The sequence below is a fragment of the Micromonas pusilla genome, assembly GCF_000151265.4.
Source record: "Micromonas pusilla CCMP1545 genomic scaffold MICPUCscaffold_7, whole genome shotgun sequence".
Taxonomy (NCBI): domain Eukaryota; kingdom Viridiplantae; phylum Chlorophyta; class Mamiellophyceae; order Mamiellales; family Mamiellaceae; genus Micromonas; species Micromonas pusilla.
The window spans coordinates 473803-485992 of record NW_003315888.1 but is presented as its reverse complement, the minus strand read 5'-3'; the positions used below and the strand labels follow the sequence as shown (position 1 = coordinate 485992).

Below are 12190 nucleotides of genomic sequence, written 5' to 3'. Positions count from 1 at the left end.
CGAGAGAAGAACGCGACGCCGCGACGTCCAGTCCAGTCGTCACTCGCTCTTGGTAGCGGGAAGACTCCCTCGCGCCCCCGGCGGCGGGCTCGCCCTCGGCACCAGCCACCACGCCGGGTGCGCGCTCCCAAACACCTGCCGCAGGTGGTGCATCCCGTCCTCGCTCCACGGCGCGACGAGCCCGCCCCAGTCGACGAGGCACCTCAGCCCGATCGCGCCCAACGCGCTCGCGACGCATCCGCGGCATCCGCCGCCGTCGCCGCCGTCGTCGCCGCCGTCGCCGCCGTCGTCGTCCGACCCCCTCTCTCCGTCCTCTTTCCCCTCCTCCTCCTCCTCCTCCTCCTCCCGCCCCCGCCCCCGCCCCCGCCGCCCCTTTCTCTTCCTGTGCAACGACTCGATGTACGACTCCCCCGACGCGACGGCCATGAACGTCGTGAAGAACAGAAGACCGCTGAAGCACAGCACGACGCCGCAGACTGTAGGGTCGTTCCATACAAGCGAACGTCGGGGTGGAGTTGAAAGGCGTCAGGTGGAGTTGAAAGGCGTCGAGGGCGGGGATTGAAAGCGAGGGGTGGGCGGAGAGATGCGCCGGGAAAAGTCCTTAAGGAATGGCGTTCACCACGCGAACGGGGTCGTATGGGGACCAGTGTACAGAACGCGCCTGGGACGACGAAGGAATACGCGCCGATCCAATCCGGGGAGGAATCGAACGCGACGTCGAGCGCGTGCGCGAACGCGGAGATCAACCGCGGTATCAACAGCAGCGTCCAGGTCGCGATCGCGAGCAACACGTTGGCGGCGGAAGACGTGCCGTCGACGACCGCCGTCGACGCCGCGCCGTTCGTCGCGCCGTTGGCGTCGTTCCAGCCGTCGCGAATCGCGTCCTTATCCGTCGCCGCGTCGGCGAACGACGCCCATGACGCCTCGTTCTTCATCGAGCACGCGTGCGCGACCGCCAACGCGTACCCCGCGCCCAGCGCGGTGTACAGACAAAACAGAAGGAAGTGCCGCATGTTATCCGCGCCGACGCAGTTGTTGACGAACGGACAGTGATGATCCATCCCCGCGACGCACGCGCCGCACGCCGAGCAGTGGTGCGCGTGCGGCGGCTTCGCGGCGCCGCACGGGACGCACAGCGTGCACCCGGCGAAGCACCCTCGCGCGTGCGCGACGCTCGCGTTGAGGTTGTCGTCGAGGACCCCTTCCTCCATGGCGGCGTCGAGCGAGCGCGGCGGTTGACGTTCCATCTTCCGTAACGGTCGATCGGGCGCCGGGCGCGCGAGATCCGCGCGCGCGGGCGCCGGGACGCCGTCCACGACGCCCGCGCGCTTGAACACGCAGTGGTAGTAGTTAAAGAACAGGTTGAACTCCAAGCTCAGCGCGAGCTTCACCACGAACGCGTACGCGAACAGATTGTTCCCGCACAGCGACGGCGCGAGGTATTTGATCACGCAGACGCCCACGTACGCCGCGGAAGCGGAGACGCACGCGACGGCGACGCGTCCGACGATGCGATTCGCGAACCGCTGACACGCGCCGAGTCGTCGCATCGCGAGCCGTCGCGGGCGCGGGTTCGTCTCGTTGATCGCCTCGCACCAGACGCACTCGAACGCTCTCTTGTTCCCGACCACCTCCATCGCGGTCGCGCAGCCCTGCGACGAGGAAGACGACGACGGGGGCGACGGGGGCGACGGCGATGAGTCGGTCGCGACGGCGAGCGAATGAGTTCGCGCGGGGGCGCGCCGTGGGTGGGTGGGTGGGTGGGGGGTCGTCGAAGGGAGGGTTCAGGACGCGAGGCGCCTACCCAGCACACGCGCGTCGCGACGATGCCGCGCGACGGCGGCATCGCGTCGTTCGAGACGACCCCCCGGCCGCGCGGCCGCGCGCGTCGATCTGTGCAGCAGATCTCGCGCCGCGCCGTCGCGTCGGAATGTTAACTGGTGACGAGGCGGGCGACGACGACGACGACGTCAGACCCGGCGTCGCGCGAGCGATGGACGCGGACGAGCTCCTCGCGCGGTCGCTGCAGCAGGAAGAGAACGCGCTCGCGGCGGCCGCGTCCGCGCGCGACGACGACGTGCACGCCGCGTTCGCGTCCCGGCTGCGAGGCGGCGTGGAGACGGTCTCGAGGCATCACGACGATCTCGCGAAAGCGGTCGCCCTGAGCGTCGTCCCGCTCGACCGGCTCGACGCGGAGGCGCGCGCGCTCGTGACGGCCTCGCGCGCCGCCGCCGCGGCCGCCGCCGCCGCGGCCGCGGACGCGTCCTCGCCCTCGCCGTCGCCCGCCGCGAAGGAGATATCGCACGAGGACGCGCGGCTTCTGCGGCTGCTTCGATGGTTCAAGCGCGAGTTTTTCCGATGGTGCGACGCCCCGCCGTGCGACGTCTGCGGCGCGTCCGGTCCCGAGCTCGTCTCCTGCGTCGGGATGACGCCCCCGACCGCGAATGACCTCGCGCACGGCGCGTCCAGAGTCGAGGCGTACGCGTGCGCCTCCGCGACGTGCGACGGCGCGGTCACGACGCGGTTCCCTCGGTACAACGACGCGTCGAAGCTGCTCGAGACGCGACGCGGACGCTGCGGCGAGTTCGCCAACGCGTTCGCGCAGCTGTGCGTCGCGCTCGGGTACGACACGCGGTGGGTCATCGACTGGGAGGACCACGTCTGGTGCGAGGTGTTCAGCGCGTCGCAAGGGCGGTGGCTGCACTGCGACGCGTGCGAGGACGCGTGCGACCAGCCGCTGTTGTACGAGAAGGGATGGGGGAAGAAACTGTCGTACGCGATCGCGTTCGGACGCGGCGGCGTGAAGGACGTGACCAGACGGTACGTCGTCGACTTCGACGCGACGGTCGCGGCGAGGACGCGCGCGTGCGACGACGCGTGGCTCGCGGGAGCGCTGAGGGACGCGAGCGCGAGCGTCAGAGCGGCGTGCGGCGGCGGCGGCGGCGGCGGCGGCGGAGGGGACGGAGCGGACGACGGGGACGCGGCGGCGGCGGCGGCGGCGATGGAAGCGAAGAGAAACGCGGACGAGGACGACGAGCTCGCCGCCGCGGCCGCGAACGCGACGTCGAGGGAGGGCGACCACCAGGAGACGCTTCCGGGACGCAAGACCGGGAGCGTCGCGTGGAGGGCGGCGAGGGGAGAGCTCGGAGACGCGGTCTCGGCCGCGAAAGCGGAGGAGGCGCGAGACGAGATCGAACCCGCGGCGCCGCCGGCGCCGCCTCGAGCGAAGAAGGTCGAGCTCTCGGACGAGGTGAAAGCCGCGTACGAGGCCCAAGAAGCGGAGCTCAAGGCGGAGTTCAGAAAGCTCGTCTTGGGGGGGATGGCGAGAGAGGAAGCGGCGACGACGGCCGTAGACAACGTGAAGAAGGCGAGGGCGCGGGCGCCTCGGTAGGCGCCGTGCCATCATACTTTGAAACCACAGCACGATATAGACTACGCGTGCACTACTGCTGATCCCATCACTTCTTCGCGAACTTCTTCTTCTTCATCGCTTTCGCGCCGCGCCCGCCGCCCTTGCCTCGCGAGTTTTTGATGTGCCGCGGCGGCTTCGGCTTTTCCTTTTTCATCGAAGCCTTCAACGCGGCGCCGTGGAGCGCGCCCTTCGCCTCCGCCGTTCGCTTCCCTCCGCCGCCGCCGCCGCCGCCGCCGCCGCCGCCTCGCATCCCGCCGTTCGCCGCCCCGACGGGCTGCTCGAACCCGAGCTCGAGGTCGAAGTCCTCCTCGGATATCTTCCCCTTCTTCAGCTTCTTCAGCGCGCGGTAGTCGTCGTTGATGTCGTCCACGTCCTCCCTGCTCTCGAGCAGCCGCCGCTTCGCCGCGGTCATCCTCTTCTCGCCGTTCGCCTTCTCCGCCGCCGCGATCGCTTCCTCGCGCTTCCGTCGCTCTCGCTCTCTCCTGCTGCCGTCCGCGCGCTCGGCGTCCGGGTTCGCCGCGCGCGCCGCCGCCGCCTCCGCGTTGACGCGGACGCGTTGTCGTTCCCGCGCCTTATCCGCGAACGGGACGCCGTCCGGGTCTACGCTCGACTCCTCGAACCCGGCCAGGGACGCCTTCGACGCCTTGCGGATCTCTTTCATGCGCGGCAGCCGCAGCAGGCCCATCGCGCGCGCGAGCCTCGCGAGCGGGAGCTCTTTGAAGCGGAAGATGAACCGGCAGTGGTGCTCTTTGTATCCGCGCGCGTAGGACACGAAGGCGCGCACGCCCTTCTCCATCGCCTCTCGGTTCTTCTCCGAGTGCGCGCGGAGCGCGGCGCAGACGGCGCGGCCGCCCTCCGCGGACTCGGGGGACTCGCGAGGCGGCGCGGCGGGCGGCGCGGGTTCGTCGGGCGCGTCATCCTCCTCCTCCGCTTCCTCCTCTTCCTCTTCCTCTTCCTCTTCCTCTTCGTCTTCGTCTTCCTCTTCTTCCTCGTCGCTGAAGTCGTCGTCCAATCCGTCCAACGCCGCGGCGAGCTCGTCCACGGCGGCGACGCCGTCGATCTCCGCGTCCGCGTCGTCGTCGTCTTCCTCCTCCTCCTCCTCCATCCACCACCACCACCTCCTCCTCTTCCTTCTCCTCGCCGAGCATCGCGGGCGACGGCTCGACCTTAATGTGCCGCACCCTGAGAAACTCGAGGTAACTCTCCTCGTGCGGCGACACGTACAGCAACGAGCTCCCTTCCCGTCCCATCCGCGCGGTCCTCCCGACGCGATGCACGAACGCCGCCGGGTCCTGCGGCGCGTCGAACTGAATCACCCAGTCCACGCCCGGGATGTCCAGACCCCGCGCGGCGACGTCGGTGCACAGCAAACACGCGCCCGTCGTCGTCGCCGCGAACGCGGAGAGCGCGGCTTCGCGCTGCGCTTGTTTCATCTTCCCGTGCAGCGCGACGACGGCGTCGGTCGCGCCTGCGGCGGGCCTCACTCCATCGTCATCGTCGCCGGCCAACGGATCCGCGGGCCCGCCCGCGCTCAGCGCGGTGTGGTAGTAATCCACGCACGCGCACGTGAGAAAGTACACGATGACCTTCGCGTCTGCGCGCAACTTCTCGCTCAGGAACGTCTTCAGCCGCCACAGCCTCTCGTCGTAGTGACATGTCTCGTACGTCAGCTTCAGCTGCGACGGGAGCTTCCCTCGCGCGGCCGCGGAGGACGGCGGCGCGCCCGCGGCGGCCGCCGCGTTCGCCGCCGCCTGCGCCGCCGCGTCTCTGATGAGGGCGACGCCGGGAGGGATGAAGAAAACGTTCATCGGTCAGTCGAAAGGGGACGCGATCGAACGTTGAAACCGAGCGGTGGGTGAATGAAGAAAAACGGCCGCACAGAACAGCTGTACGCACCTGACCGTCACCCGCACCGGGTTGCGCAGTCCCGCGCGCGCGAGCTCCTCCACCTCCTCCGTCTGCGTCGCGCTGAACAGCCCCGTCCTCCGCTGCTTCGGCAGCCTCCCGATGATCGCGCTCAGGGTCTTCTGAAACCCCATCGACAGCAGCCGATCCGCTTCGTCCAACACGAGAAGCTCGACGCGCTTGAGGTCCATCGTCTTGGCGCGAATCATGACGTCGTCGAGCCGCCCCGGCGTGCCGACGAGGCAGCACGCGCCGTCGTCGTCGAATCCTCGGACGTCGCGCGCTGGGTCCGTGCCGCCGACGAGGAGCATCGGCGGCGACGTCCTCGGGATCGTGCGCAAGAAGGGCGCGGCGACGTCGAAGATCTGCTTCGCGAGCTCGCGCGTCGGGGAGACGACGACGGCGCCCACTTGATGCGGCCTGAACCGCGACTCCGCGCGCGACAGGATCTCCACGAGCGGGAGCACGAACGCGAGCGTCTTCCCGCTCCCGGTGCACGCCTCCACGGCGACGTCCTTGTTCCCCGCGAGGAGGCCGATCGCCGCGGCCTGCACCGGCGTCGCGCGCTCGAAGCCCCGCGAGCGGAGCACCTCGAGCGACTCTGGGCGCAGCGACGGACGCAGCGCGGAGAACCGCGGGCCCTCCGCGTCGCGCCGCGTTGGGCCCGGGGCCGTCTCCTCTTCGCCCATGGTCCTCCTCTTCGCGGCGGCGGCGGCGCCACGACGCGCAGGGGGCGCGCGGTTTGGGGGGGGAAGGGGACGACGACGCGCGCTGGAGCTGTGCGGCGGCGGCGCGCGGCGGCGCCGACATTATTTTTCGACGCCGTCCTCGTCGTCGTCGTTTCCGACAGATGCAGATCTGCGTTGTTACCCCGACGCGACGGACGGGACACTCCGAGGCGCGCGCGCCCATGCGGGCGTCCGCGCCGGCTGTCATCGCCCCGCTCGCTCCGCTCACTCCGCTCGCGCGCGCGCGCCGACGACGCGCGGGCGCGCCGCGCGCGATGGGCCGCGTCCTCCCCTCCGTCGTCGTCGAGCCGACGCTGCTGGCATCGTCGCCGGAAGCGCCCGCCCGCGATACGCTCGTGTTCCTGCACGGCTGGCCCGACTCCCCCGCGCTGTGGGACTCGCAGACAAACGCGCTCGCTCGCGAGGGCTACCGATGCGTGTCGATCCCGCTGCCGGGGTACCCCCCGGACGACGCGCGCGCGGGCGCGACCGCGGCGGGGAGGATGAACTTGAACTTCGACGCCGCGGTGGAGGACGTCGCGTCGACGATGCGCGCGACGACGACCCCGCCGGCGACCGTGATCGCGCACGACTGGGGCTGCGTGGTGACGTACCGACTGCAGCGGAAACACCCGGAGCTCGTGCGGCGCGTCGCGGTGTTAGACGTCGGCAACGACGTGGACGGGCTCACGCGGAGAGAGAGGGCGTGGATCGTCGCGTATCAGGCGTGGCTGATCGCCGCGCATCAGGCGGGCGGCGCCGTCGGCGATTGGATGACGACGACGTTCGCGAGAGCGGCGGGCGCGCCGGGGGTCGGAGGGCGCGGCGAGGGCGGGAGGAGGACGGTGAGCGCGGCGTTGAACTGGCCGTACGCGGCGTTTTGGAGGGAGAGACTGCGCGGCGGCGGCGGCGGCGGCGAAGATGAGGAAAAAACGTCGGCGGATGAGCGTCGAATAGGCGACGCCTCGTCGAGGCGCGTGCCGTCGTGCGCGACGCTGTACATGTACGGGACGGACAAGCCCGCGCGGTTCCACGGGGATCGGTGGCTGAAGGACGTCCGCGAGAACCCCGCGGGCGGGAAGGTCGTCGCCGTGGAAGGCGCCGGGCACTGGTTCCTCGTCACGCACGCGTCGGCGACTAACGAGGCGTTATCGACCTGGTTGCGAGAGACCGAGGACGCGCCGCCGCCGCGGTCGAGAAGCGCGTTGTAGGCGCGGCGCGTCGTGCGACTGCACGCGTACTGTGGGTAGGTAGTACTGAATCGCGTTGGTACATCGTACGTCACGTCGTCGCGTCGTCTTCGTTTCAGCGCGCGTCGCGGAGGCGCCGCCGCGCGACGTCTTCTTTTCCCGTAGTCGTCGTCGACGTCGTCGTCGTCGACGACGACGACGACGGCTCCCCCTTCTTCCGTTTAGCTCCACACCCCCAGGTAGCACCCTCTCAAACCGAACGCGAGCGGCCCGCCCGCGACTAACAGCCGCGTCCCCGTGGAATCCCACTCGTGCGCGTAGCACGCGTTCGCGGGCGTCGGCTCGTGCTGGAAGTACTCCAAGTACACGTGGTGCTCGCGGTCGAGCCACCCTCTCGTCATCTCTAACCGCAACGCCGCCGCCGGGCAATACACCGGGAACGTGTAGTCGTCGACCTGATCCGTGCCCCCCATGAACGCATCCGACCTGAAAATGGTGTAGTCGTCGATCTGATCCGTGATCGTGGGCATATATCGTGGCGCGTATCGTCTCGGAGGCGACGCTCTCGGGGAAACCTCCGGCGTGGACGACGCCGAGCTCGTCCTGAAGTCTACCAACGCCGGGAGAGCCGCCCCCGCCGCCAGCGACGCCTCCGGGGGCAAAAATTTCCCCGCGCGGACGTCGAAAAACGTGATCGCGCCGCCGCCGCCGCCGCACGTGAGCAGCTTCCCGTCGCCGCGAAACGACAGCGACCGCACGCCGTCCACGCTGCCGTTCACGAGCCTCGCGTCCCGCCGCGACGACGCGTCGCGCGGATCCAACAGCGTGACGTGCCGCTGCGATCCGAGCGCGATCGTCTTGCCATCCGTCGCCAGACACATCGCCTCTTTCCGACGCGTGCGCGCCCTCGCGCCGACGCCCTCGACGAACATCTCGACGCCGCCGCGGCACAACGCGTTCGGGTCCGAGAAGACGACCTCGCCGGAGGTGGACGCGCTCGCGAGCCGCCCGACGTCTGCGCAGTACTTGACGTCGCGCACCTTCTCGGTGTGGTCCAGGATCGTCGTGATCGGCTCCGCGACTTGCGCGTACGAGGAGCGTTCGCGACGGACCCCATCATCGTCGTAGTCGTCGTCGCCCGAGTCGTCATCGTCGTCGTCGTCGTCGTCATCGTCGTCGTCGTCGTCGTCGTCGGGGCTCGGCACGCGCCACAGCTTCACCGTGGCGTCCCTGCTCCCGCTCGCGAGGACGTCGTCGGCGATCCAATCGAGGCCGAACACCCAGTCGAGGTGCCCCGGCATGACGGCGACGCACCGCGCGGTCGGGGAGGCGAACACCGCGACATCTCTCGGGTCGTCCGCGCCCGTCGCGAAGAGGGCCCGCGACGGGTTCAACGCGAGCGCGTGCACGCCGCAGTTGTCCGCGGCGCGCGTCCTCGCCGTCCGCCGCGCCGCGCCGCCGAACGACGGCGGAACCGGCGCGACGCGCCCGGGGCCAGATTCGAGCGCGCGCGACGGCGAGAACACCGGCGCGACGGCGCCGCCGTTCTGGTGCGACGGCGCGAGCCGGCGCCGCGGGAGACGCCTCGGGAGCGGCACGAGCGTCGCGTCCCCGGCGGCGACGTCGACGACGGCGAGCTTGTTGTCTTTGGTGCCGACGGCGACGAGCGCGTCGGTGAGCCACCGCGCGGCGAAGCACTTGTCGAACTGTTGGAGCGTGCGCGTCGGGAGCGTGCGTTCGGTCAGCGCGTACGGCGCGCGCGTCGCGAACGCGTCCGCGGTTTCTCTGCGTGCGGGGTCGATACGGCGGCGGTCGCGGGGGACGGTCACGGTCGTCAGTCTTTTTTTCCCCGCAGTCGTCAGAGGAAGGAAACGTAAACGAAGAACGTCGCGGGATCTCGTCCGAGGGCGAACGCCTCGCACCGGTATCGACGCGGCGTCGTGAATTCCCCGCGCTCGCGCTGACGCAGGAACTTCAGCGCGGTCGCGGGGTGGCGCGCGACCGCGACGTGTTCACGCGTTTCCGCGGCGCTGCGATGGATAGGGAGCGGGGAGCGGGTGGTGTCAGACAGGACGCGAAAGCCGAGCGCAGCCCGAGAGCGAACGAATGACAGCTCTCACGGGACGAGGGCGACGCGTCACCTGCCCGGCTTCTCGCATCGTCGCGGCGGGTTTCCCCCTCGCGACTTCCTCTCCGGTTGGTTCTTCGCCATCGCTCGCGTGACGGGCGCGTCGGCCGCGTCATCGCGCTTGCGCTTCGCCGTGTCCAGGCCGCTGCGCGTCCGCATCTCGAGGAGCGAGCGAACGCCTCGTCAGCGAAGAAGTTGAAATTTACGACGCGCGCGCGCGGTCTCGAGCGCGACGAGGACGGGCGCGACGCCCCGCTTCTGGCGCGCGGGGAGGGGATTCGCCGCCAGCGCGCGTCGCGATCGAGCCCGGCGAGGCGTTCGACCGATACCCCGCGCTCGCGGCGGCTCCCTGTGGCGCCTCGGAGAGTGAGGTTCGTTTGACACCGAGAAAAAAAGTTGGACGGGACGACGCGCGACGCGACGCGAGCGCGATCGAAGTGATGACCGATCGCGAATTCGTCGCGATCTCATCATTCAGAGGCGGCGGCGACGGCCAGCGGCAGCGGGCTCGGAACCGCTCGACGGCGCGATGACGGACTTCTCCAAGCTCCTGAACGAGCTCATGGGCGAGGAGCGCGACGTCCTCCCCGAGGAGCGCTCGAACCGCGCGCGGCAGTTCTCCGATCGTGACGTCTGCAAGTACTACATCTGCGGCTTCGACCTCGACGTCTTCAAGAACACGAAGAGCGCGGAGGACGTCTCGCGGCACGTGCTCCCCGAAGACGCGGGCAAGAGAAAGGACGACGACATGAGAGCGGCGTGGGAGGCGCTCCCGGACGACGAGCGCGCGAAGTACCCGTACGAGCGCGAGACGAAGCGGTTGCTCGACCGCCTCATCTTCGAGTGCGATCGTCGCGTCGCGAGGAGCGTCGCGCGGTGCGAGCAAGCGCGCGAAGTCCCGACGAGGGCGTTCACGCCCGAGGAGCAGAAAGTCCTGGACAAGTACAGCGAGCAGATCAAGGAGATCAGCGCGCGCGCGGAGGCGCTCGGCGAGGAAGGCGACGTCGACGGCGCGCAGGCGGAGTTGTCGAAGATCGAATCCCTGCAGAGCTCGCGCGAGCTCGTGTTGAATCGACTCAAGCCGCAAGCGGGACTCACGGCGTGCACGGTCAGCGGCGTGCTGCTCAGCGCGCAGGACAACGAGTCGCGGCGCGAGGAGCACTTACACGGGAAGCAGTACCTGGGGTGGAAGCGCCTGAGGGAGCTGAGGGACGAGCTCGGCGCGCGGCTGCTGTCGTACCGAGAGAAGCGGCTTCCCGGGCACTGGGACCCGAGAGACGCGTCGCGAGGAGGAGGAGGAGGAGGAGGAGGAGGAGGAGGAGGAGGAGGGGGAGGGCGCGGGGAGGGCGGCGGGAGGGCGGCGGCGGCGGCGGACGCGTCGCGCGGGGGACGGGGACGGGACGCGAGGGACTCGCACGCGCCGGGCGGGGACGACCGAAGGACGCGGGACAGAGACAGAGACAGAGACAGAGACCGAGACCGAGACCGAGACCGCGGCCGCGACGGGAGCAGAGACCGCGAGAAGGATCGCGACCGCGATCGATCTCGCGACCGCGGACGCGATCGAGGAAGGGACGGAAAAAGCCGCCGGCGCGATCGAAGCGCGAGTCGGAGCGCGAGCGGCGGGCGACGAGAGCGGCGCCGCGACCGCGACCGCGACCGCGACCGGAGCGGCGGGCGCGGGAGTCGGAGTCGGAGTCGGGAACGGGAACGGGAGCGGAAGGAAAAGAAACGCAGGCGCGATAGGGACCGGAGCAGGGACCGGGATCGTCGTAGGGACGACGACGAGCGCGACTACGACCCGAGGGATTCGCGGCCTTACGACTCCAGGGACTCGCGACGGTGACAACGAACGACGTCATTTCGTCGTTCTCTACTTACATTCCTACGCTACGACCGACGCGGCTATAAGATAGTGTTGGTATTTTACAGACGGCGCACGTGATCTCGCGTCGTCGATCAGTGCATCGTGTTGTGAATCAGCCGTCGATCCACCGCCTTGTTTATGAACACGTTCGCGAGCTGCGGGTTCATCGTGTTGAACGTCTGCCCCAGACCCAGCTCCTGCTTACGGAGTCGAATCTCCCCCTCCGTTCGGTTGTGCCGCGTCGCGATCTGTTTGATCGAGTACAACCCGCTCTCGAGCGCGAGCTTCAACGCGGTGTTCTCCTCCGTGGTCCACGGGCGCAGCTCTCTCTGCGCCGCGGTCTTCGCGCCCGGAAGCAGCGACAGGCCGATGTCGAACTTGTCCGAGAACTCGTTCGCCTTCTTCTCCGCGTCGACGATTCGCGTCTCCCAGTCCGGGCACTGCCGCGAGAAGTGCCCAACCTTTTTGCACACGAAGCACTCGTCCTCCCAGCAACGGAACTTGTCGTTCAGCGTCTTCTCCAGGTGCTCTGGCAGCGTCATCTGCTTGTACGTCCCGCCGCGGACGTTCTCGACGCCGAACTCGTGCATCAGCCGTTCCGTCATCGCGTCCTCCTCCGCGTTGTGCGATATCTCCGTCGAGAAGTACGTCGCGTCGTCCCCCCGCACGGGCGGGAACTTCGCGGACCACGGGTGGCCGTCCCCGGCGCGGTGCCGCGACAGCTCGTGCTCGACGTCTTTCTTCGTCCGCCCGACGAAGAACTTCCCCTTCACGAGCTTGAACACGAACAGTCGCGTGATGTCCGGCGCGGCGGAGTAGTCGTACCGCACGGTGTCGAATCTCGGGAGGTCCGGGATGGGGCGCAGGTTATCGCCGACGTCGAACGAGACGTACGTCTTGGCTTCGCCGACCATCGCGCGCGCCGGGAGGCGGGGGGGGGGGGGGGGTGGGAAACNNAAG

The 12190-nt window shown here is 69.4% G+C and overlaps 7 protein-coding genes across 7 annotated transcripts; 3 read left to right on the top strand and 4 right to left on the bottom strand.

Annotated features, from left to right (window-relative positions):
* Nucleotides 1-1022: 1022 nt before the first annotated feature.
* On the bottom strand, nucleotides 1023-1211 carry MICPUCDRAFT_18413 (uncharacterized protein; the record flags this gene model as incomplete). The annotated part of the gene is made up of 1 exon (XM_003059723.1): nucleotides 1023-1211. A coding segment is annotated over one exon (189 nt), but the record flags the coding sequence as incomplete, so codon positions are not given.
* Nucleotides 1212-1993: 782 nt separating this feature from the next.
* MICPUCDRAFT_18374 (uncharacterized protein) lies at nucleotides 1994-2863 on the top strand (the record flags this gene model as incomplete). The annotated part of the gene is made up of 1 exon (XM_003060008.1): nucleotides 1994-2863. A coding segment is annotated over one exon (870 nt), but the record flags the coding sequence as incomplete, so codon positions are not given.
* Nucleotides 2864-3965: 1102 nt separating this feature from the next.
* MICPUCDRAFT_18446 (uncharacterized protein) lies at nucleotides 3966-6006 on the bottom strand (the record flags this gene model as incomplete). The annotated part of the gene is made up of 3 exons (XM_003059722.1): nucleotides 3966-4283; nucleotides 4579-5163; nucleotides 5305-6006. Coding segments are annotated over 3 exons (1605 nt in total), but the record flags the coding sequence as incomplete, so codon positions are not given.
* Nucleotides 6007-6320: 314 nt separating this feature from the next.
* MICPUCDRAFT_59410 (uncharacterized protein) lies at nucleotides 6321-7256 on the top strand (the record flags this gene model as incomplete). The annotated part of the gene is made up of 1 exon (XM_003060007.1): nucleotides 6321-7256. One exon carries the CDS (start codon nucleotides 6321-6323, stop codon nucleotides 7254-7256), a length of 936 nt encoding a protein of 311 aa, XP_003060053.1.
* Nucleotides 7257-7293: 37 nt separating this feature from the next.
* Nucleotides 7294-9522, bottom strand: MICPUCDRAFT_47692 (uncharacterized protein; the record flags this gene model as incomplete). Its single annotated transcript, XM_003059721.1, has 2 exons — nucleotides 7294-9020; nucleotides 9377-9522. 2 exons carry the CDS (start codon nucleotides 9520-9522, stop codon nucleotides 7457-7459), a joined length of 1710 nt encoding a protein of 569 aa, XP_003059767.1. The 3' UTR covers nucleotides 7294-7456.
* A 370-nt stretch (nucleotides 9523-9892) lies between these two features.
* Nucleotides 9893-11209, top strand: MICPUCDRAFT_59408 (uncharacterized protein; the record flags this gene model as incomplete). The annotated part of the gene is made up of 1 exon (XM_003060006.1): nucleotides 9893-11209. One exon carries the CDS (start codon nucleotides 9893-9895, stop codon nucleotides 11207-11209), a length of 1317 nt encoding a protein of 438 aa, XP_003060052.1.
* Nucleotides 11210-11322: 113 nt separating this feature from the next.
* On the bottom strand, nucleotides 11323-12144 carry MICPUCDRAFT_59407 (uncharacterized protein; the record flags this gene model as incomplete). The annotated part of the gene is made up of 1 exon (XM_003059720.1): nucleotides 11323-12144. One exon carries the CDS (start codon nucleotides 12142-12144, stop codon nucleotides 11323-11325), a length of 822 nt encoding a protein of 273 aa, XP_003059766.1.
* Nucleotides 12145-12190: the final 46 nt, after the last annotated feature.